General features: G+C 34.7%; 2 protein-coding genes across 4 annotated transcripts; both read left to right on the top strand.

The window, feature by feature from the left end:
• The first annotated feature begins 968 nt into the window (after positions 1-968).
• Positions 969-9644, top strand: ROPGEF14 (RHO guanyl-nucleotide exchange factor 14). Its single transcript, XM_012228484.4, has 8 exons — positions 969-1159; positions 2217-2357; positions 6419-6808; positions 7368-7522; positions 7611-7685; positions 7772-8041; positions 8250-8597; positions 9066-9644. Exons 2-8 carry the CDS (start codon positions 2270-2272, stop codon positions 9411-9413), a joined length of 1674 nt encoding a protein of 557 aa, XP_012083874.1. The 5' UTR covers positions 969-1159; positions 2217-2269; the 3' UTR covers positions 9414-9644.
• A 1120-nt stretch (positions 9645-10764) lies between these two features.
• Positions 10765-23405, top strand: TRM9 (RNA-binding (RRM/RBD/RNP motifs) family protein). Of its 3 annotated transcripts, XM_089716342.1 has the most exons (8): positions 10765-10920; positions 11135-11452; positions 12261-12362; positions 12483-12569; positions 13653-13778; positions 13982-14272; positions 22031-22096; positions 22897-23405. In XM_089716342.1, the coding sequence occupies exons 2-8, from the start codon at positions 11150-11152 to the stop codon at positions 22951-22953; spliced, it is 1032 nt and encodes a 343-aa protein (XP_089572468.1). In that variant the 5' UTR covers positions 10765-10920; positions 11135-11149; the 3' UTR covers positions 22954-23405. The 3 variants fall into 3 exon arrangements, with proteins under 3 accessions (XP_089572468.1, XP_089572469.1, XP_020538642.1); XM_089716343.1 differs by lacking the exon at positions 22031-22096; XM_020682983.3 differs by lacking the exon at positions 10765-10920 and having other exon boundaries at positions 10970-11452.
• The last annotated feature ends 606 nt before the right edge of the window (positions 23406-24011 follow it).

Below are 24011 nucleotides of genomic sequence, written 5' to 3'. Positions count from 1 at the left end.
GCGGACTGTGTTTTGGAGGGGATGATGGAGTGGAGGTTTGTTAAGCGGAAAGAGCTGTGCTTGCAGGAAAAATCGAAGGGAAACGATCTAATTCTCACAGCAACATGAACGCTAATGGAGGTCAAGAAATCATGAACGCTGCAACAACAAAAGCTTGGAGTTGAGCCGCAAACATCGGCGCGGTGGAGGAGATCTGGGCATTTGCAGATGGAATGGTGGTATAAGATCAGTTCAACCACCTCACTTATTGTTGCCCATCACTGATTTCTAATCCAACGATGGTTCCTAATAGCCATGCACTCTTCAAAATTTCAGATCTCTGTTTATATCCAAATATAATTTTTCTTGTCGAATTTCGCTAGATTTGGGTTTACACATGCCGGATCGAAGAGTAGTGAAGCTAGCAACCGGAGTCGCGCTGAAGCACCTGAGATCGACGCGAAAGAGGGAGGAGATCAACTGTAACCTATATCTAATTATAATAAAGTCCTAATGCTCACTTTTAAAGATTCTTTGCATTCCGGGTAAAATGTGAGATTTTTCTAAACTCCTCAAAAACGAAGAAGTGTAAAAAATTTATTTATAAAAATATCATTGAAATAGATAAATTTAATATTTATACCAATTAAGGTATGTTTTAAAATTATAATATTTAGTAGATTAAAATAATAATAATTTAATTTTATAATATTATCAAATTACATTGATTTTTAAATTTTCAATCCAATTTTCTAAAACTAAAACAAAATAAAATCCAATCCAAAACATAACCAATGATTTCTCAAGTTCACTGACCCAAGTGAGGAGGCCCCACTTGCGCTTTCCATTTTGGACGCCTCTGGTTACTATTCTAATACTATTGAGGAGCCTGACACAGAAAAAACAAAATAAAAATAAATAAAAATAAAAATAAAAATAAAAATACTCCTCAATTAGAAATAGGGCCACAAATAAAAATTTCTTTCTTTCTCAGTCTCTCTATTAAATACCTCTCTTAGTCCTTTCTCACTTCACACTCTACCGCTCTAAACAAGTTACAGACAATCGTATCTTCAAATACGCTTATTTACTGCTCTCTCCTCCTCCTCCTTTCTGCTATGTCAACGAGACAGAAGCTCTGTTAAATCCTACAAATGCGGCTTGTTTGAGCAGTATACAGGTCTGTTTCTCTATCTTTACCTCTAATGTTCTTTCATTTTCTCTTCTTTTCTTTGCATTGTTTCTCTTAAACGAGTCAATTTGATTTCCATTTGTTTTGTTCAGAACTCAGACATGGTTTTTGGTTTTTGATTTTTGTTTACTAATCTTAATTTATTGTTATTGTTAAGATGAATAAAGTGATTAATGGTGTGGTGGTTCCCTTTTGACTGCGAATCCTTTAAAAGCTTTGATAATCATTACGGTTTAATCTTTACTCATAAAGTTGTTGTAAAATGCGTATTCTATTCCCAAATCCAAACTGCAGAGAGAAAGTTTTCTTTTTCTCCAATTTTTTATTTTTCATTCTTTTGCGACGTGGCAGTATTTGATTGGCTTCCTTGCTGCTGTGGATAGGTAGTTGTCCATGTTAATCGAATTATGAGTAGTTTCTTTCTGGCTTTCAAACTGCATTATCATTCATTTGGAGTCGTGCAAGGTTTCTATAGGCTTTGTACTACTATTGTTTCTTTAAAAAAAATAGTGCTATATGAAGTTGGTTGTGATGATAAGTAATACCCAATTTGCCCAACAATCTTAATTGTGATGTACTACCTGTTGCTGGTTCTTGTGAGGATTGAATTTCAAGTTTCTTAAAAAAATTATTAAATTTGTCTATATTATATTAAATTATTGAATAAATTAATTATGTTATTTTTAATTTAATATTAATTTTCTAAGAAAAACATAATAATTATCGGTGATATGCAAAGGGTAAACATGAAAAAAATAGATTTATTAGCCCTTGAAACTACAATGTGATAAGTATTTTGGAATAAAATATTTTTTTAAATATGACAAGTATTATGAAAGGGAGGTAGTATAATTTATTTAAAATTGAACTTTTAAATTGGTTAAAACAGAAATTTTCAATTGAAATATCAATGGCCAATTTTTTGATCGATTCTTTTTGAAATCGATCCAAAAACATGTACGAATTTAAGAGGTAAAATGAGCGTTTTATATTTTTAATAATCGAAATTATATTGCAATAATATATTGAGTATTGATTGATGCAGGGCCGTGGATTAACATTCTTATATTGTTTTTTGAGAACAAGAAAAGAAAGGTTATGTCAACAAAAATGATGACAATGAGAAGAAGGCTGGCTTGCTGCACCTGGGACAGAGAAATTAGCCTGGACTTCGATGAGCAAGAAAGTAAGAATTTCAATTTACAAGTACAATTATTTTTTTATTTTTTATATTTTGGTATATAATAGAATTTGAATACAAAGTGCCATGTAGATTATATTAGTATTATTAGTCAAAATTGATAATTTAATTCCAAAAAAAGTACAAAGAATAAGAGAAGCTGATGGGTTAAACTCAATTGATTATTATCTCTGCAATTAAAGGAAATTTGGATATTCTCATAGGCAATAATCAAGGCGTTATTATTGCTCTTAGTAATAAATTATATGATATATCATGTGATTGATGTAATTTTACCATTAATTAATTTTCTTTTTTCAGCCTAGTTACCCACCACATGGAGCCTAAAACCTTGTTTGTTTTAGAAATTTATACATGTTTTTCTTGATAAGATTTTCTAATGGAGGTGTTTGTTGTTTCTATTTGTTTAATCACACATTTAAAAGTTTAAATATTTACTATTAAGGTTATTTATTTGGAATAATTTACAAACATGGCAACTACTCCCTCCGTCCATTATTATTTCTCACATTTTATAGATATATTATTCAAAATTATCTGCCTTTGAAAAAATATAGTAGTATTGATCAATTACTTTCCAATATTACTCTTAAGTCTACTAAACAAAATTTAGTCCATTGTTTATAATTTTCTAAAATCCATCAGATCACTTCTCTCTTTCTCTCTTTTGAGTTCGTGTACGAGCCGTTAGTGTATGAAAACATTTTATAGGCCATTGAGTTTTAAATTATATTTATTTTAATTAAATATATAATAATAACTGCACTTATTATAGTACAAAAATTTTAATTCGATGGCTAAAGAAGTTTTTATATAAGAACATTCTTATAACAACATATCTCTAGTTTCAATGCCAATTTTTAATCAATTTTATTATAGTACTTCTTCCATTCTTAAATATTTGTCTGATTTTCACATTCCTTAAAAAACCCTATTCAATTTATTTAAATTATAATAAATTATTGAGTGAACTGATTATACTACTCTTAGTGTATCTAAATTATCGAAAAATTAGTAATTACTATTGATTATGTATAAAGGATAAAAAAGGAAAAAATAATTTATTATTTATGAAATCTATATACGTAACAATTATTTGGTAACGATCAAGAATAATTTAAGTAATTTAAGGGTATTTGTTTAATAATTTTAAATATATCTCCCATATATACTTGGAAATTTCAAAAGATAATTTATTTTATTTTGACGAGAGGTATTTCAAAAAAAGGTGGGATTCATATAATGGCAGACCATAAGAGTATATGGGTCCCACTTGCATCAGTTTCCCTTAGTGTGATAGGCATATGTGCCAATTGATTCTCTTGCCTCTTATTTATATTGGATCAGAACATTTATGGCGCGTAAGAAGGGGAGTAATGTCCGTCTGTCCCTTAAACTAGCAGACTCACAGCAAACTCTTTCAAAAATTGAATACTTCTGACCCATTTGTATATTTTTGTGGGGAGATGTGTTGTGTCCTGATCCATTGTGTATATTATTTGATAAAAATTGAATACCATTGACCACGTGTTCTTACATAGTGATATTTTATTTTTTTTCCTGAGTACTAGTTTTTTTTCCTGTGATTCTTGAATTACTAGTGTTTTTTTTCCTGTGATTCTTGCTAGCATAATAAACTAAGAAAAACCGTACAATAGCCTCATTTTTTAAATAAATCATCGCAAAATAATAATAATAATAATAAAATTTGAAAAAAGAAGCCATTTATCAAATCCATAATTCAAACCTAAGATTTGGATTTAATGTGTCTCATTTCAATACAGGAAAAAAGGACTTAAGCAGATAGGTAAGTTGTTCACCCTAACGAATTTCAATTGTATTGTTATCTATTTCCTATTTGTTTATTACAGTGCTTTAAGGTATGACGTTGAACCGGTCTATGGGCTAGTTATTAAGATTTTAGGCAGGTTGGTAGTTGGTAGGTTTGAAGTTTGAAAATGCATTTATATACACAGCCTTAGAATGTGCCTGCTGAATTTAGGCCTTTATGAGTGTGAAACTCACATGTGACCCACGTGACACTCACATGGAGGTCAATATCGATGAACAGTTCATAGCAAGTGAGGAAATGGGATAGATGACCCACTCATTTGGCAGGCGTATCCAATAAGTTGAACATGGGAAATTATTATGCATGAGTCTGCATTTTCAAAAACAATAGGTGATAGCGAGATATCCTTGTAATACAAATGACAATTTAGTAATAACAAGAGCCAAAAGGCAATCTATTCATACATTTTTTTTCTCATTAAATTACATTATACATATATGTTTTTTTTTTTTTTAAATTAGTTCTAATTGGGTGAGTAGCACTTTAGTAATTAGATTTTCAAAAAAAAAAAAAAAATAATAATAATAACAATACCTCCGACCCATTTTGTTTGGTTGTTATTCTTTTTTTGGATGTGCCAAAATATTTGCAAGATTTCTGAATTTATATATTTAAACAATTATTTTTATCATAATAACTTTTATGATCATTCATCAAATGAAAGACTTTTTTACTCATCTTTCACAAAATATAGGTCGTTTTCCGGTAATTATTTTGTCCAAAATATACGTTATTTTGAGTATTTTAAGGATTCATAAATGATGTTTTTTCATTATTACCCTTATTTACATTAGATACAATAAATATTTTCACGAGTAACTATTGATTTTGAGATAAATGATAATTTGATCAAATTATCTTTGGTTTTGTTATAATTTAGGAAAATTAATTGTTTCTTTAATTCTTGTGAAAAACTTTAAACAGCTTATATTTTGAGACAGATGGAGTAATATCTTAATAAGTTAAGGATAAAAAAGTGCGAAATAATTTTTATTGACTAAATTCTTAATATACGTGTGTTTTGTCAAACTATGCAAACAAAATGGGACGGAGGGAGTATGCATTAACTTCATACATTGAGGGTCCCGCACTTGGAAATTGTACTGTTAATTGGATTTTTTTATTTTTATAATATTTTAGTGTGTTGCAATAAATCAGAATCCTTGATTGGATTAAAGGCAATACAACCCATATGTTATATAAGAACCTCTCTATATAATACCAATCCTATCTGCCAGGCCACTATACGTGGTCTACAGACTACAGTATGACAGTTCATTATCAAGAGTTTGCCTTTTTCTTGTTGGTAAGGCAAAGTTGTAGATTTGGTGACCTATTGCAACTCATTCAATTGAGTTGCTATTAAATTTCCCTTTTCTGCTGTGGTCCATTAAATATGGTAAAATAAGAAGCTTCAGCTTTCTATCTTTATCGTTATTAGTAAAATTTGGAATAGCAATGAGATAAATGATTTTTAAAACTCTAATTAAAAAAAACTATATATACACACACACTAAGATAGTTTTCCATTTTTATATATATCATAATGTGAAAAGTGGCCGGAGCTGAAATCCTTGACTTAGTATAGAATATAAAAAAGAACAGGACAAGAAGTAACTTACAATAGTACTACTTGCATTTGCATGTGCTTACATCTAATTTGTCTACAATAAGGACAAGTTTTGACAGATAACTACGGACATCTACATGAGTGGATCTGTAATAGTTTAGTAGATCTGTAATAGTTTAGGGAGTTGGTAGGAGCGCACATTTGTTTCTACAACTTCTACTTGTCCGGTCAATCATGAGATTGATTTAATAATTAATAAGTAATCCCTTTGACTATAATAGGACAAAATGAAAATGTCTAATTTCATCATTTTCACGTGTCATTTCTCATTGGAGGGTTCTGTTGTTTATTAAAAATTATTGAGTTTTTTAAACAATTTTGCAATTGAAAATTTTCAGCAATTTAAAATTCAGTTCTTAAAATTTCAAGGCTTAATTATGAATTTGGGCATCATAGTGAAGCTCACATATCTGTATGTTGAAATTTACCAATGCGCCTAAAGGAAATTTTGCATTTTGTTATCCGTCGCTAGAGGAAGTCATGCACATATATTGCTTGAATCTCAATTGCTATAATCCATTTATTGTCTTGACCTTTGGTATATACCGTAATCATATGTTTCAGGAATAATGACATACAATGGCCTTGAAAATTGCATTTTAAACAATCAATCATATGAAAATGAAAGTGGGACAAGCCACGGAGATGGATGTATCAGTGACTCCTTGGATGATGATGACTTGAGCTGTTCTTCTAGCAAAGATGGTTTTGGATCATTTTCTTCTAAATGGTTGACAAGTAAGAGGGATGAACAGAGTTCTGATGATTGGGAACTCTCGGAAAGCCCCCAACATTTTTATGTCAAAGCAAAACCAGCATACACTATTCAATTTTCTGATGTAGAGATGATGAAGGAAAAATTTGCAAAGCTATTACTGGGAGAAGATATAACAGGGGGCCGTAAAGGCCTCACTACTGCATTAGCGTTGTCCAACGCTATATCAAATCTTGCAGGTATGGTCTACCGATACTTCAAAATTTTTATATGTTTGTATTTTTTCATTATGATTTTCTGCAAAACCTTTACTTATTTATAGTTAGTAGTTCAATGAATTGAACTTCAGCCTGTTTGGTATAGATAAATTCCTCAAAAGCTTTACTTATTCTTTTAGAATTTCATATTTTCATGTTTAGGATGGATTAAAATGTTTGTTTCACTCCTAATCTCCTAATAGGCACTCAAATTTATGGATTCAATTTAACTAAACTGAATTCTGTATTTTGAATCCATAAATACAAGACAATAGGTGAAAGTTGATTCAATATTTAAGCATGCCATTTAGTTTTGTCCGGGCTGTATGACTACATGCAAATGGGAGATTGTCAGGTAAAATTGCTACAGAAAAAATGTGTAAAACTGAATTCTCTGTCAGCAAGTAGCTAAATTCGCATGAGCAAATTTAAATTTATAGGAGTTTGAGCCTACTCCAAGTTTTGTTTGCTTTGATATAATTGCAAGTTCAATCTCTTTTATCCATCAATTCTTAAGAAGCTTGAAAATGGTATATTGTAGCTTCGGTTTTTGGGGAACTGTGGAAATTAGAGCCATTGCCTGAAGAAAACAAGAACAAATGGCAAAGAGAAATGGATTGGTTGCTGTCTCCTACAAACTATATGGTTGAGTTAGTTCCTGCAAAGCAAAATGGTGCCAATGGGCGAAGCTTGGAGGTATTCTTTGTTTTATTGGACTGAAAGTGAAAACAATTTGTAATTTTAAATTTTGTGAGATTCAGAGTTAATATTGGTATTGAAGCAGATAATGACTCCAAAAGCGCGTGCAGACATCCACGTCAATCTTCCAGCACTCCAGAAGTTAGACTCTATGCTTATTGTAGGTGATCTTCATTCCTACATTTCAAATTTCTACATTTTTGCCTTGTTCATATTCACTGCATCACATTTCTAAACTATGTACAGGAGACACTAGATTCAATGGTGAATACCGAATTTTGGTACACAGAAGTAGGCAGCCGGGCAGAAGGAAGGGCTAAAAGTGCAAAGCAAAGTAAGAGATGGTGGCTCCCATTGCCACAAGTACCCACAACTGGTCTTTCTGACTCGGAAAGAAAGAAATTGCTTTATAAGAGTAAAGTGGTCTATCAAATCTTCAAGGCTGCGAAATCTATCAATGAAAATGTATTGCTTGAAATGCCCGTGCCAACTATTATCAGGGATGCGCTACCCAAAGTAAGCACGTTTTCACTGTTCTATGAGACTAACATGTTTAATTAGCTAGCTTCCTTTAGAAGTGAGCTCCAACCATTGATTTACTGGAGTATGAATGCTAAAATTGAAACAATTCTAAAAGTTTATATGCTTTATTCATAAAAAAATTGTCTAAAATGTAAATAGAAGCACTAAAAATTTAAAATTGGCCATATTTTCCCATTTTCAGTCTGGAAAGGTGAACCTTGGCGAGGAACTTTGTAAGATCTTGATGGCAGACTCAAAAACAGCTGAGGAGATGCTCAATGCTCTAAATTTAAAATCTGAAAACAGTGCAGTTGAGGTCATTAACAAGCTGGAAGCTGCCATATTTGCATGGAAAGAGAAGATTACAGCACAAGTTACTGGTAAATCCCCTGTTCGAACATCTTGGTCCTTCGTTAAGGACCCAATGTCAGAGTTTGACAAGACAGAGTCACTATTAGATAGAGCTGAAGCCCTTCTACAGCAAGTCAAGGCTAGATGTCCTAACCTACCTCAATCATTTCTTGAAGCCACAAAAATCCAATATGGCAAGGTAAGTTTGATAATTTGCATTTAACCATAAGCTTTAATTTTTGATATTATTGTTTTTATTGGTTTTATATATAACAAATAGTATGTAAGCATATAAAAATGATAAGCAAGACAGGCATGCACATCATACTAAAATCTTAATTCATATAAACTTGCCTTTAGTTCTCATACCACTGTCAGACATCAAGAACAACAATACTGATACAAAAACAATTAACAATTAGGTCATTGTTTGCAAGTAGGATTTGTGCATGAAAGCTAACAACCCGACCTACTTGAACCAAAGGGAAAAAAAAAGTTGAACTGGATTTTGTTGGTTGTTTAGTATTCAATTTTGGTTTGAGTTGAGAAAATTGGTTTGGATTTTGGTTCAACCATTGAAAATTTGAACCAACTGGAATATATATATATATAGTGTGCACTTTGGTCAAATGTTGGAATAATCCTGGTTTACTAATTTGCTTCTTAGGATGTTGGGCATGCAATTCTGGAAGCATATTCCAGGGTTCTTGGAAATTTGGCTTTCAGAATATTGTGTAGGATAAGTGACATTTTGCAGGAAGATGGTTGTTGCAATCCTAATTCTCCCGAAGCAAATTGTTGCTTCCTTGGAATAAATGCATCAGGAATTCTGGAAACTCCACTTCACAAGGCGGATGGAAAGTACCGGGAATCTGATGCTAGTTATAATTCTGATATGGGATTCTCTTATAGCGAAGCTAAATCAAGCTCAGTAAATGCAACACCAAGTAGAAGCAGAGTTTGGTGCATTGGTAGAGAAGCTTGTATAGGCGTGTCTCCAAATAATTCACCATGACTGAGATCTAAGAAAAAAAAATATATTGAAGTTGATACTTATCAATTCACCATATGCTTAATAAGATATGAATAGATTAAGTTTTGGTTGCCTTTTTGAATAGTTCTGGTCATAGCAGTTGCTGATGAATGTATATTTCTTGCCAAAACTATGACAGCCACTGTTTCCTATGTATATGATTATAACAGCAATTAAGATTAGTTTAATTAATAAGTTTATTTCTCCTTTTCAGATATGGATTAAATTGTCTTTTTGTCTTTGCTTCCATTAACAAAATAATCTTTCCATTCACAATAACAATAACAAAAAATAAAAAATCCTTTGGTGGATAATAGATCAAATTTTTATGTTATGATTAACAAAATTTTTTTTCTTCCTACTAAAGAATGTTGGGCAAGTGAAAAATCAATGTGGGATGACATGACTTTATTGACTTTTTTTCAAGTAGCTGTTGAGTTTGTAAACTTTAAATATCAGTGAGGATTTAACTATGAATAGAACATAATGAAAATGAAAAGATTCATATAGCAAACACTACTTAGTTGGTGTTGCATATCTTATAATTTCTCCTATTTATTAGTACTAGTATTAGAACCCGCACTACGTACAGAACAATATTAAAAGATAAAATAATTTTTTATAACATTATTTAAAAATAGTAAAATTATATAACAAAATGATAAATTATATCTCATTATTTAAGATATGTCATTTTAAATATCCTGCGAAACCTTTCAGAAGGTATGCAATAGTAAAAATTATACATGGTATACTGTATGTAAAAAAATACATACACACTATTAATACATTTTTAATAGTAATAATAATTTTAAAAATTTAACTAATTATATTGAAATAAGAAATTAAGTAAATTTTTATATTTTATGTTTATGATTTATTATAAACGGAGGATGTTGAATCGCAGAATATTTTTTCTTTTTTCGTTTTTCTTCTCTTAACCAATATAAACTGGAGTTTTTCCCTTTTAATTAGGTCAATAACATACGTTTGATAGATACTGTAAATTTGAATTCCAGATCGCAGAACATGTGAGGATTTTTTAGAGGGATTTTGGGCGTGGTGATCGGTACGGTTGTAGATATGGGAAGTTTACAGTGTGGTCAGATCCTTTTGGGTTGAAGCGTGTTGTTTTGTTTTTAGGTTTAACGTCGCCGCCGTTAGTTAGCGGGTTTCCTTTTATATTTTGGGAGGTTAGTTTGAAAATTGACCGAAATTATTAATTTGTTAATAAATATTAATTTCTAACCATTTACACATTTGTTAAAATGCCACTTATTATAATTCATAGTTTTTAAAAACAGAAGTTCTAATTTATCATTTTACTAATTAATTTAATAAATTTACATATTTCCTTTAAATTAACCAAAAAAAAAAAAAAAAAAAAAAGTCCAAACGACCCAGTTAAAAATTATTTCTGTCGTCGTAGTCTTATGGCTAAATCCTAAACTGTCCCTGTCCTCAGTTCAATTCATCCGAAGAACTTCAAGTAAGAATCTTTTATGATTTCTTTTTTCTGTTTTCACTTTATATAGAACGTGAATTGAATAATCCAAATTCTTTAAATTACAGTACAACATACAAATTTAGATTTGGGTTTTCCTGTTTGCATGTGAATACTATATATATATATATATATATAGAGAGAGAGAGAGAGAGAGGGAGACGAATATTAGCTTTAGTTTCGAATTGTTTCTTTGCAGATTTGGCATAAACAAATGGGTCTGCCCAGGTTTACAAGGCCTAAGGGAGAAGATGGGCAGTTGAGCACTAACCTTTATGTAGCAAATTGTGGACCATCAGTTGGAATTTCATATGAAATGATAGAATCGGTTTTTAGTAGGTTTGGACAAGTGAAAGGTGTGTATGCAGCTGATGAGAGTGGTGCCCGAGTTATTGTTTCTTATTTTGAGGTGGATTCTGCTCAAGCTGCCTTCAAAGCTTTAAATGGAAATTTTTGCTCTGATCTTGGAGGACGTCATTTGCATATCCGTTTTTCGGTTCTTCAACCAACTTGTGAGGTATTTTCTGCATAATTGCTTCGTCTTCTTTCTTTTTAGCTTAGGGTTCGTTTTGGTATGGTCATTTGTCTTTGTGTTTGTTCTCCAAGCGTAAAAGAATACTTTTAGTGTAGAAAAAGAGGAATAAAAAATTAGAAACCAAAATGATACCAAACAGCCCCTTACCTATCTTGGGTTTCCACTCTCTCTGTCATTGCAAATCATTTTATTGTAATTTCATAGTAATGAGAGCGGTTATAGACTTATAGTTCCTAGCTAACACATTTTTATTTCCATTTTGCGTTGCTTGTTGTTTGATTATTCTCTTGATAGCATAAAACATTTTTTTATTAGTCAAATAATGTTCGGAACCCATTTTTTCTGTCTGAATTTGTTCCTAAAATTTCACCTTTCTTTTTGGTTGTTTTCAGTTTGATCTTTGTCATGCTAATTTATTAATTGGATCCTTTGAAGAGTTACTATGAGAAGGATGAGCTGTGGAATCTTTGAGGAGAAATCTTCCTCCTTGTGTTCTCTTTTTGTGTTTCACATATGTTTGATGTGTAGCATGCATTTGATTTTTGCAATTATTTTCTATTGTTAATGCTGGAAAAATGTCCTCAAGTAAATGTGTAGAAGCATTTGTGGTTGAAAATATTTTAATAATTCCACAAGCAGAGAAAATCTCACTTTTTTGCTTCTGACCCTTCATTTTTTTTAAAATGCCCCACCAGTAAAATATGAGCAATAAGTATTCTGATACATGCATTTTATTCTCTGGACAATGTATTTGGTTGTTGCCTTCTAAAAGTATTTGGATTTTGTTTAGAGACGGGCGAATGATTACATCCCAGTGTCTCTGGAAGCTTCAGAATTAAACATCCCGGGCCTTTACTTGTTGCATGACTTTGTTAATGTGAAAGAAGAACAGGTTAGGTCTCCCTGATACATAGGTATATCTTTCAATTTTCCAAGTTATAAACTAGTTTCTTTGCTTCTTTTGTTATATTCAGCTTCTCATAGGAAGTTTTTTTTCCCTTTCTTCCTTCAGGAATTGCTTGCAGCTGTTGATGGTCGACCTTGGAATAATCTCTCTAAAAGAAGGGTGCAGCATTACGGATATGAATTTTGTTACGACGTAATTATACTGCAGAAGTAGCTCTTATCACTCTTTTAGATAAGTTTGGGGTGAATCTACCACCTATTTTACTTCAATATTTCGGTGGATGAACACAATACATGTGCATATTTCATAACTTGAATATAAAATTTTGGCAATATTTCATAACTTTAAAATTTTGAAAGGTGTAAGGAGAAGTAAATTTTATTGATGCTGGAATGTCTTGTTAGTAGTAAATATTATAAGAAGATACTCTTGCACCCAAAGAGCTGTTTTTATTTGGCATATCTAGACTTGGAGCTCCCAATAGTCAGACCTTTTGTTTTCTGAAATTTTATTATTGATGAAACTTTATAGTGTTGCTTGAAATCTATTTCTCATTTCTCTTATAGTTTCTGAGATTGTGCCAATATTTTGGGCTTAGTTTTGCATTCTGGCTAACTGCAATACTTTGGAGCTTTTAAAGATTTAAGAAATATGACATGTAGGCAATTGGGCTTCTACTTTTTGTCTCAATATGGGACATTATGTTTTCTTCAAATTTTTAAATAACAATGAAAAGGAAACATAGAATGATAAGATTTGATACTTCTTAGCTGTTTTTCATGATTGCTAAAGCTTCCTGTTCATTCTTTTTTCATTTTGTATTTGTCATGTTAGTAACAGGTATGTGTTATATATGAAACTCAAGGACCTTTAGACTTTATATGGTTGTGGAAAGCATAGTTAAGTAAGCAGTTGTGCTTTACAATCTTGCCAACAAATAGAATATTGTTTCGCCTTAAATTGTACTATTTGGATCTGAATATGTTTTTACTTGGTCTTAACATATTGTCTGTCTCATTTGAACTTTGATTATCACTGATGAAGAATTTGACCTCATTCTTTTATATGCTATTATTGATAATATATAGTGTTATGGCTTTTTGTGCTCTGATTATGCACATATAGTATTTAATGGTAACTTTATAACATCTCCTGGGAATAATTTATTCTCTATTCTTTAGTAAGCAGAGAAAACTGATGATGCCTAGCTATTAGATATTTTTGGTTATTGTAAAAATCTTCAAAACTTATTAATTTTCTTCATTTATGGTACAGATAAGGAATGTCAATACAAAACAGCAGTTGGGTGAACTTCCATCATTTGTTTCTCCTATACTCGAAAGGATTTCATTGTTTCCAGACCTTGTGAATTCTGCAAGTTTAATCTTGGACCAACTTACTGTATGTAATAATCTCCTCTTGCAGTAGTGTTTCTCTGTGCTACTTCTCTTCTGTCATAAAATACAGAAGGCTATGTTTAGAACTAAGTTTTGTATGCATCTTTCCATATTACCAAAAAAGCAAACTCTAATAATTTTTTTGCTGCAAAAATGATGGGTGCTTCTGTTTTACAGTTAGGCTGAAAATTGGTGATTATGTTACAGGTTAACGAGTACCCGCGTGGGGTGGGCTTGTCCCCACACATTGACACCCATTCAGCATTTGCAGGATTAATTTTTAGCCTTTCATTAGCAGGGCCTTGCATAATGGAGTTCCGGAGATACTTAGATGGTTCATGGGTTCCTAAAGCTGCATCAAGTAATGATGTGAAAGTTGAAAATTTTGATGATGGCTCAAATCTAATAAGGAGGGCTATCTATCTTCCTCCTCGTTCTATGCTCCTATTGTCTAGGGAAGCCCGTTATGCTTGGCATCATTACATCCCACATCATAAGGTATATCAGGTTAACCAAAGATTTTCCCTTTCATGCTATTTTCTCTTATGGGTTCAAGCCTTCCATATATAGTCAGGTCGGTATTGGTCAACTCGTTATATGCAAATGATAAGGAGCTGTTAAAGATAAATATTATGTTCACATGATGAGAAAAATATGGTTTAATGTTTAACATGTTGAGGGAAAATCTTTTAATAGGATTTGCTAAAAATCAGAAAATGAGAGTAGAACTTGTTTTGGGAATTTGCAAAGTGGTTAGATGGAACTATAACCTCATATTATGACCAACTCTATGAAGGAAGCCTTTAAATGTCTAGGGTCAAAATTGCATCATGCTACTCCATTCTAGGGCCACTAACTTCTTTTTTTCTTTTTACTCTCACCTCTGTGGGAGGAAGGGTTTAAGGCACGAATCTACAAACTCCACCCACAATCACTTGTAGGTACACCAATAGAGTTTATATCAATTGGTAGTCTCAAAGGAAGCTGTCTCAAAGTAAGCTTACACAAATAGGTAATTTACTCCTATTCCTTGTGAGACTTGGAGTCCTAAATTAGAACAAGAGACATCTTGTGGCCCTTAAATTTTGTGTTTTTTCAATATGGTTATTAAAATTCAATTTATTCAGTCAACTTCTCCGACTTTTGATTCTGTTCAAATTCTTCCCCAAAAAAATTAGCTTGTGGCCTAACTTTGTGGTTCAATGTTGATCAAATGATGGGGCTGAATATATTATGGACCTATTGCACCAGTTAACATTTCTAGGTGGCATGCTTCAAGTTTGAGGACCAATGGCAGACAAGGAAATCAAGAAAATTCAAATTCAAAAACAGAATTTTAGAATTATGGTCCTTATTTTATCTAGGATTTATTTCAAATTTATTTTATATTTCTTTTAAATTTTTATTCAAGTCTATTTAAATAAATTAAAAGGGCAATTTTGTATATTCTAGCTTCTTGCTGGGAAATCTCTTCACATCTCTTTGGAGTCCATTTTTATTTTAAAATCTTAGCTCGAGTCCTTATTGCCTTGGATAACATCATTCCTGTTAGTTTTCTTTGGATACTCCTTTAGGACTACTTTCAAAATTCTATTTAGTTTTAGGATATGCTTGGTTCTATAAAGAACCATGATTGTAATGCATTATAATCCAGTTTTCAGTGAATAAAACTCCAGCAGATTTTGCTCTATTTCTCAAGTTGCTTGATGCAATTCTAACACTACAAGTTGTGATGCTTTCTTGGCTTGAGTCCCAAGTCCTATTAATGTGATGGTAGTAGTTTATTTTCATTTGTGTAATTTTCCTTTATTATTCTAAAGAAATTCATATCTGCCATCTTACTTTTCAACCTCTAATTTTTTATTTCTTCAAACCCTGGCTCTAATCTCCTAAAAGTTCAAGTTTTCCCAAACTACCTTGTGCCAACTAAATTTGGGTAGATTCCTTTATTTAAAAAAAAAAAAAAAAAGAACTGCGGTAACTGGACTGAATAGGGACTAGTGACCCAAAAACATTATAATCATGCACACCATTGCAAAATGAGAACTTACTGATGCCTATAGGTCTTATTCATAGAGTAAATGAAATATAAGATGTTCTTTAACTACTCACACCATTAAATTAGTGGTTGACTGATAACTTGTGAAACCATGTCAAACTATGAACTATAAACAATTTTCACAGAATTTCCAAATCAAGTGTTATCATACTTGTCCTTAAATTAACAACTTTAAAACTTGCCAAAATTTGAAGAGAAGTCATTGGAGGGATTCAAATTTATTTTGATCTGTCTGGATGTCTAAGTAGATGACATTAACAATTGAAGTGATCCAGATATACCATTTATCCTCAATGAAAGAAAACCTAAGAGTTGTTGATAGGGAATTTGATCAAATTTATGAAATGCTAAACCATGAAACTTTGTCTATCAAGTGGATCTTCTTTAGCAACTTGCAATAAGCAAAAAAAAGTGTGTGTATATAAGTGCACTTACATCAGAGATGAAATTTTTTTCTTTCTTCTCCAATTATGGGCTATTGTTACGCCCCGCACATCAGGCAGGCAGAAATGCAAGGCAGCCTCCAGAATTTATAGAAGACATAGAAGGCTGGAAATTGGCTGCCATAATGAGCCAGGACTTGGGAAGCCTCTAGCCCAAAGTTGGAGGTTCCAAGCCCAAATTCTAGAATATTTCCACCCAAGATATTTTTATGAAATGTCTACCTAACTCTAGAATTTTCTTTGTAATCTAGACCGTCCATTTTTGTAGGCAAATCTTAGCTGTACATTGAGGAGGTGACAATGGCTATAAATACCACCCCTCACCTCATTTGTAAGAACCAAGCAATTAAGCAATATCAAGAGCAATATAAAGCTCTTCTAAAGTTCTCTTGTGCTCTCTTCCTATTTAGCTTCTATTTTCGCTCCAATAGTCTTCTAGGCTTACTTAGCTCATCCTAAACACCCAAGGGTGACTAAGTGCCGCGTGGATAGGCATAGCTAAAACCTATCTCCGTGACAGGATAGACTTGAACTTCTCTCGCTAGAACTTGCCAGTAAAGCGAGGGTCTCGATCGCTCACGATATTCTGTGGAAGTCCCCATAACTTCACTACGTTCTTGAAGAATAGCGGGCTGCTTCATGAACCTTACAGTTCGCAGAGACTGGGATAAAGGTAGCATACTTGCTAAATCTGTCAACAACGACCATTATGCTCCCATATCCTTCAGACTTTGGTAGTGCAACGATGAAGTCCATCGATACACTTTCCCAAGGACGCTCCGCAACGGGAAGAGGTTCGAGTAATCCCGCGGGAGCTTGTTGTTCAACCTTGTCTTGTTGGCAGATAAGACAAGTCTTGACATATGTCTCCACATCATCCTGCATTCTTGGCCAGTAATAGTGAGCTTTTACTAAGGCCAAAGTTTTCTACTTTGCTTAAGCCCCGTGTAAATTGCATTGCAGAGATCGTAGATGGTGATTTCTCTATGCACTTCAATGGGACAATGCACGACTTCTCTCCTTCAAGTATAATTAGGGAACTTGTGTAAGGGAAAAGGAGTGCGCATACCTTGCGGAAGAATGTTAGTCCCAATACTATGTCAAAATATGATGGTGAAGTCTAGCTTACCGCACCATGAGCCAATTTTAACAGGTACAGCCTTTGCAAATCCGGCAATTGGCTTCACTTTGGAATTTACAGTCTTGATTGTGCCACTGCCTCCAATGATATCCAGGCCTAGTCGCTTGGCCTCCTCGATATCAATAAAGTTGTGTGTAGCACCTGTCTCTAGCATGACGCTAGCCGATTTTTCATTAACGGCTACATCGGCATATAGTAGTCCCTTCATCTTGGGGATGCTAGGAGGAAGGGTTCTTATTATGAACCTTAAGTATTGCAAGAATCCCAAGTTGGCTAGGGTTTCTTCTGCCTCTTGCTTTTTATACTCGGCACGCATCGCATTTATTGCCTTTTTATTGGGGCAATCTTTTGTCCAATGCGGGCCTTCGCAGATGAAGCAAGGTTTCGGAGGTTTGGAATCATACCTCTTGGACGACTTGTCATATTTTCCACCGGAAGATTTGGATGAACCGCCCTCCTTGTGACTTTCATCCTTTTTCTGATTATGTTTCTCTCCCCCACTCTTACTAAGATTGGGCTTTTTATTCTTGATTTGGGTGGAGTAGTTGGTTAGAGTTTCAGCTATGGTAATGGCATCGTCAAGTGTTTGCACATCACGCCGCTCTAACTCTACCTTTGCCCAATCTCTATGCCCATCCTTAAAGTAGAAGAGAGCGTCTTTGTCGGATAGATCGTCGATCTCCAACATAAGGGTAGTGAATTCCTTGATGTAGTCAAGGATGCTACCGCTTTGTCGTAGACGACGTAGCCTTCCCCTTGCTTCATTTTCGGCATTGTGGGGTACAAAATGCTTTCGCAACTCTGCCTTAAATTGTTCCCACGTATGGATAGTGCATGTGCCTTTCTCACATTCTGCATGTTTCCTTTGCCACTAGAGTTGAGCAGCTTCCCGGAGGAATGTAGGGGCATTGACAATCTTGGCAGCATCATCTAATACCCCTATGGCCTCGAAGTATTGATCAAGACCGAAGAGAAAGTTCTCTACCATCGAAGCATTACGTGTGCCGTTGTACATCGCAGGCTTGGGTACCTTCAAACCATGTACCACAGGATCGGTGGTAGCGCTAGTTGAGGCGGGACTACTTATACGATGGTGCATTCGACATTCAGAACGGACAACATCTACTTCCTTACGAAGAGAACTAACTTCACATTGGGCAATTTCACGTACCTCATTCACCTCGTTGGCAAGGGCTCGAAGCGCCTCTCGAAGGGCTCTACCAAGCTCAGTGATCATGTCCTTGGCAGCCCTGGTGATCTCTTCGTTCTCCTGAACAACATTATCAAGTTGCTCAGAGAGTTCACCCACAAAGGCCTTTTGAGTGGACAATGATCGCTCAAGAGCTCTAACTCTTCGCTCCAAAGGATCGGTGGGAGACTCACCTACCTTGGACTTCCCTCGTTTAGGCTGAGTACGTGATGGCTCACGGCCTCGGGTAGCCTCAGCATGCTTAGGTTGTTGTTCCTCAGCAACAACCACGTTAGCTTCCTTGTTCACCATAGATCAAGATGAAAGCCTTCGTACCTAGGATGGAACCATTGCTCTGATACCACCTGTCACGGAGATAGGTTTTAGCTATGCCTATCCGTGCTGCACTTAGTCACCCTTGGGTGTTTAGGATGAGCTAAGTAAGCCTAGAAGACTATTGGAGCGAGAATAGAAGCTAAATAGGAAGAGTGTACAAGAGAACTTTAGAAGAGCTTTGTATTGCTCTTGATATTGCTTAATTGCTCGGTGCTTACAAATGAGGTGAGGGGTGGTATTTATAGCCATTTCCACCTCCTCAATGTGCGGCTAAGATTTGCCTACAAAAATGGACGGTCTAGATTACAAGGAAAATTCTAGAGTTAGGTAGACATTTCATAAAAATATCTTGGGTGGAAGTATTCTAGAATTTGGGCTTGGATCCTCCAACTTTGGGCTAGAGGCTTCCCAAGTCTTGGCTCATTATGGCAGCCCAATTTCCAGCCTTCTATGCCTTTTATAAATTCTGGAGGCTGCCTTGCATTTTTGCCCGCCTGATGTGCGGGGCGTAACACCCTCCCGCACTCAAGCTCGCGACGCCCTCGTTGCGCCATGAACCTCGTATTCTTTTATCTTATCCTCGATAATGGCAGAGTTGCGATTATCAGCTTGAGTACAAGCCAGGGAAGGCCGACTTTGTTGCTGATGCGCTGAGTCGCAAGGCAGAGCTGGCCACCATCAGTGCTAGCACCCCACGAAGCAACCTACTGGATCGCATCCGAGAAGGGATGCAACACGACATTTTTGCTGGAAACTTGCTCAAACTCGCAAAAGAGGGCAAGACACGAAGATTTTGGGAGCAAGATGGAGTACTTTATACTCATGGCAACCGAGTCTTCATGCCAAAATGGGGAAATCTTCGCGAAGAAATCCTCAAGGAGTCCCACGACTCAAAATGGGCTGGACATCCTGGTGAAACTCGTACAATGGCCTTAGTAAGAGCTCACTATTACTAGCCAAGAATGCAGGATGATGTGGAGACGTATGTCAAGACTTGTCTTATCTGCCAACAATACAAGGTTGAACAACAAGCTCCCGCGGGGTTACTCGAACCTCTTCCCGTTGCGGAGCGTCCTTGGGAAAGTGTATTAATGGACTTCATCGTTGCACTACCAAAGTCTGAAGGATATGGGAGCATAATGGTCGTTGTTGACAGATTTAGCAAGTATGCTACTTTTATCCCAGTCTCTGCGGACTGTAAGGTTGATGAAGCAGCCCGTCTATTCTTCAAGAATGTGGTGAAGTTATGGGGACTTCCACTGAATATCGTGAGCGATCGAGACCCTCGCTTTACTGGCAAGTTCTGGCGAGAGTTGTTCAAGCTGATGGGGACAGACTTGAACTTCTCTACTAGCTTTCATCCCCAAAGTGATGGGCAAAACGAGCGTATCAATGCACTGCTCGAGTTATATCTCCGACATTATGTCAGTGCTCATCAACGAGATTGGGCCAAGTTACTTGACATTGCCCAATTCTCATATAACCTCCAAAGGAGCGAGTCCACGGGCAAAAGTCCCTTTGAAATTATCATGGGATAACAGCTCATGACTCCCAATGCGATTGCAGCTTCATATGCTGGGGTGAACCCCGCAGCCCACAAATTCCCAAGGGAATGGCACGAAGAAGCTGACGAGACCCGTGCTTGTCTCGATAAAGCTGCTCGGCGAATGAAGAAATGGGCCGACACCAAGAGGCGACCTAAGGAGTACGCTGAGGGAGATAAGGTACTCGTCAAACTCCTCCCTAACCAATTTAAATCACTACGAAAGGTGTATAAAGGGTTGGTGAGGAAGTATGAAGGACCATTTTCCATCATCAAGCGAGTGGGAAAAGCTGCCTATCAAGTCGAACTGCCTCCAAAGCTTAAGATTCATAATGTCTTCCATGTTAGCATGTTAAAACCATACCATGCTGATGAAGAGGACCCAAGCAGGAATACATCCACACGAGCCCCAACGGCTGTTGTCACTGAATTTGACAGAGAGGTTGACAACATTCTCGACTCACGAGTAGTACGGAGACGTGGAGTTCCAAACTACCGGGAGTACTTGATTAAGTGGAGGAACCTGCCTTAGTCTGAAGCTAGCTAGGAGCGTGAAGGCACTCTTTGGCAGTTCGAGGATAAGATAAAAGAATACAAGGTTCATGGCGCGACGAGGGCGTTGCGAGCTTGAGTGGGGGAGGGTGTTACGCCCCGCACATCAGGCAGGCAGAAATGCAAGGCAGCTTCCTGAATTTATAGAAGGCATAGAAGGCTGGAAATTGGGCTGCCATAATGAGCCAGGACTTGGGAAGCCTCTAGCCCAAAGTTGGAGGATCTAAGCCCAAATTTTAGAATACTTCCACCCAAGAAATTTTTATGAAATGTTTACCTAACTCTAGAATTTTCTTTGTAATCTAGACCGTCTATTTTTGTAGGCAAATCTTAGCCGTACATTGAGGATATGGAAATGGCTATAAATACCACCCCTCACCTCATTTGTAAGCACCATGCAATTAAGCAATATCAAGAGCAATACAAAGCTCTTCTAAAGTTCTCTTGTGCTCTCTTCCTATTTAGCTTCTATTTTCGCTCCAATAGTCTTCTAGGCTTACTTAGCTCATCCTAAACACCCAAGGGTGACTAAGTGCTGCGCGGATAGGCATAGCTAAAACCTATCTCCGTGACACTATGCTATTAATAAGTTGGGAAATTAGTTATGTCCTGAAAGAGCCACTGGACTGGTTGGTGCTCTTTCATACAAATCAAAATACCCAAAAAATTATTTTGCATGTTTGGCTAGTCCATGAGCTGCTAAATTGGCCTCATGAGATACAGAAAGAAACAAACAGGATCTGGGTTGTGATACTATCTCCCTCACGTCTTCAATCACCACAATAAAATGGGAGGAATTTGTTTTCTTCATTTTAAGCAGTTTTTATATATTTTCCCAACTGTTTGGTCATGTTTTGGTTAGCATATTGCATGTCAAGTGGCTTCTGCCTCCTCCATCCCTCTATATGCATGTCCTATGTATATGCATGTTTACACTTTAGCATTTATTTTTCTCATACTCGTGTATGAAGGTGTATTCATGCTTCTTTACAGATTGACTTGGTAAATGACAATGTGGTCAATAGGGGCTCAAGAAGAGTATCTTTTACATTTCGAAAGGTGTGTTAACTAAGTTCCTGTTTTTATTTTATTTTATTTTAAATTTTTTCATCTTGACTTCCTTGAGTTTTAGGAGATGAGTTTGTGGGTATTTTTCTTTGGACACACAAAACAGTGATAGCATCACAAAATGACATGTGAAACACCAAAATAGGAATAATTGAATAGGGAACTAATAATTGCATTGGCATGGATGGTATAGTTCTAGGCTAACATCCTAGAACAAGTTATCTATGAAGTTAATAAGTAATAAATATTCATGTCTACCTGATTCTAAACGACTTGGATAGATTTTCTGGACCTTAAAACATTTCTCCAATGTCTCTATTGTTAATCTTCTTAAGGGATTGTCTAGAGAATAATTTTTCAGTTTTCTAGTATTGAACCTACAAGAATTCCAATTGCCCTTTTCAATAAGTTTTCACGTGTTTTTAAAAAGTAATGGATTGTAAAAAATTAAATAAAACAAATTGGGGCATTTGGCACTGTTTCTATATTTTGTAAGTTATTATATGAATGTAATGTTTTGACCATCTATGAATATTATGTCCTGAAAATCTTTTTTTTTTTTTTTTTTTTTTTTTTTTTGTTTCTTTTTCCAAAACTGAGTGCAGTTGTATAGAAGGGAATTTGAAATGAAAGAGGTATCTGAATTTGATATTGTATTGAGTTTTATTCTTCCCTGGAAAAACCAATAGAAATTCATATTTATTTCAAACGACCACTTGTCTGAATAGACTCAATTAATTTGTGTGAAGAACATTTTAGTATAATATTGTCTGATTATCTTCACATTGCAGGTGCAAAGAGGTCCTTGCCAATGCGAATTTCCCCAATACTGCGACTCCGAAAGATGAGGTGAAGTTCTTTCAATGGAATTTGAGGTTTTTTACCAGATTCAACAATCTGATTTAGAAAATTTGAGTTTAACCGAGTCTCAGAGTCCTTCAAATAGATGAACGGGAGAGATTAATTGTGCATCTTGCAAGGAATAGTTGAATGAGGATGTCACGGTCACAGATGTAGTTATAGATCTACTTGCTGGGTATCTAAAGGGTTCTATTTGAGATTTCTTCGTTTCTTCCTTATTTTTGGTTGTTCACACAATTTGGCTTCATCGAGAGAATCGAACTATCTTATGTCAAGAATACAGTTTTGGGAAATGTTACTTGTACGTCAGGAATACAAACTTTCAAACAACTTCCTGTGGACAAATTGATTCCTAAGTTTACTGGGTTTGCATTTATGTTATGAACATTTTAACTTGAAAATTTCATATGCTAACAAAAATTTATGCATTTTTTTTCAATTATTGTCTCTTCAAATGTCTTTCACTGGCAAGTCATAAGCAATTTACGATAATAGACAATCATGGAGTCATTTACAACTTTGAGCTGCTTTGCTTCTTTGAATCCATTTCTTTTGCATCAGTGTAAAAGGTAGCATATAAAACTAAAAACGGCAGAATAAATAAATTCACCCTAAGCTTTCTTAATTTAACCTCATGGCATCCTCAATTTTTTTTCTAATTCATCAAATACTTCAATTTATGAAAGTATATCTATTAAACAATTTACTTTTCAAAATTATTTCATTGAATATTTTAACTTGCAAAATTAGATCAATTAAGTATTCATTAAAAAGTTGAAATTTATAAAAATTATTGTTTCAAAAATCATGTTAACTACATATCAAGTCGATATTTTACAAATAAAAGTCAAAAACCTTAAAAATTATTGTTATTATGTCGAAAGATGTCTAATATTATTAAAATTTATAAATTCAAGTGCAACTTTAAAAATTATTGATATTATGTCGAAAGATGTCTAATATTATCAAAATTTATAAATTCAAGTGCATGATAAGTCATCTGCAAAGCTTAGGATGCTTCAACGCTAAAGTTCCAAAGTTCATG

Source organism: Jatropha curcas, chromosome 11 (genome assembly GCF_041381405.1).
Source record: "Jatropha curcas cultivar XTBG-Jc1 chromosome 11, XTBG_Jcur_1.0, whole genome shotgun sequence".
Taxonomy (NCBI): domain Eukaryota; kingdom Viridiplantae; phylum Streptophyta; class Magnoliopsida; order Malpighiales; family Euphorbiaceae; genus Jatropha; species Jatropha curcas.
Note: the sequence above shows the minus strand (reverse complement) of the source record. Positions and strands in the feature narration are given on the sequence as shown.

What these genes read in the sequence shown, in the direction of transcription:
- ROPGEF14 (XM_012228484.4), top strand. Translation starts at nt 2,270, where the DNA reads ATGTCAACAAAAATGATGACAATGAGAAGAAGGCTGGCTTGCTGCACC. An exon ending in GGACTTCGATGAGCAAGAAA is followed by an intron (nt 2,358 to 6,418) that starts GTAAGAATTTCA and finishes CATATGTTTCAG; the next exon opens with GAATAATGACATACAATGGC. An exon ending in TCAGGGATGCGCTACCCAAA is followed by an intron (nt 8,042 to 8,249) that starts GTAAGCACGTTT and finishes TCCCATTTTCAG; the next exon opens with TCTGGAAAGGTGAACCTTGG.
- TRM9 (XM_089716342.1), top strand. Translation starts at nt 11,150, where the DNA reads ATGGGTCTGCCCAGGTTTACAAGGCCTAAGGGAGAAGATGGGCAGTTG. An exon ending in ATTACATCCCACATCATAAG is followed by an intron (nt 14,273 to 22,030) that starts GTATATCAGGTT and finishes GCTTCTTTACAG; the next exon opens with ATTGACTTGGTAAATGACAA. An exon ending in TATCTTTTACATTTCGAAAG is followed by an intron (nt 22,097 to 22,896) that starts GTGTGTTAACTA and finishes TTCACATTGCAG; the next exon opens with GTGCAAAGAGGTCCTTGCCA.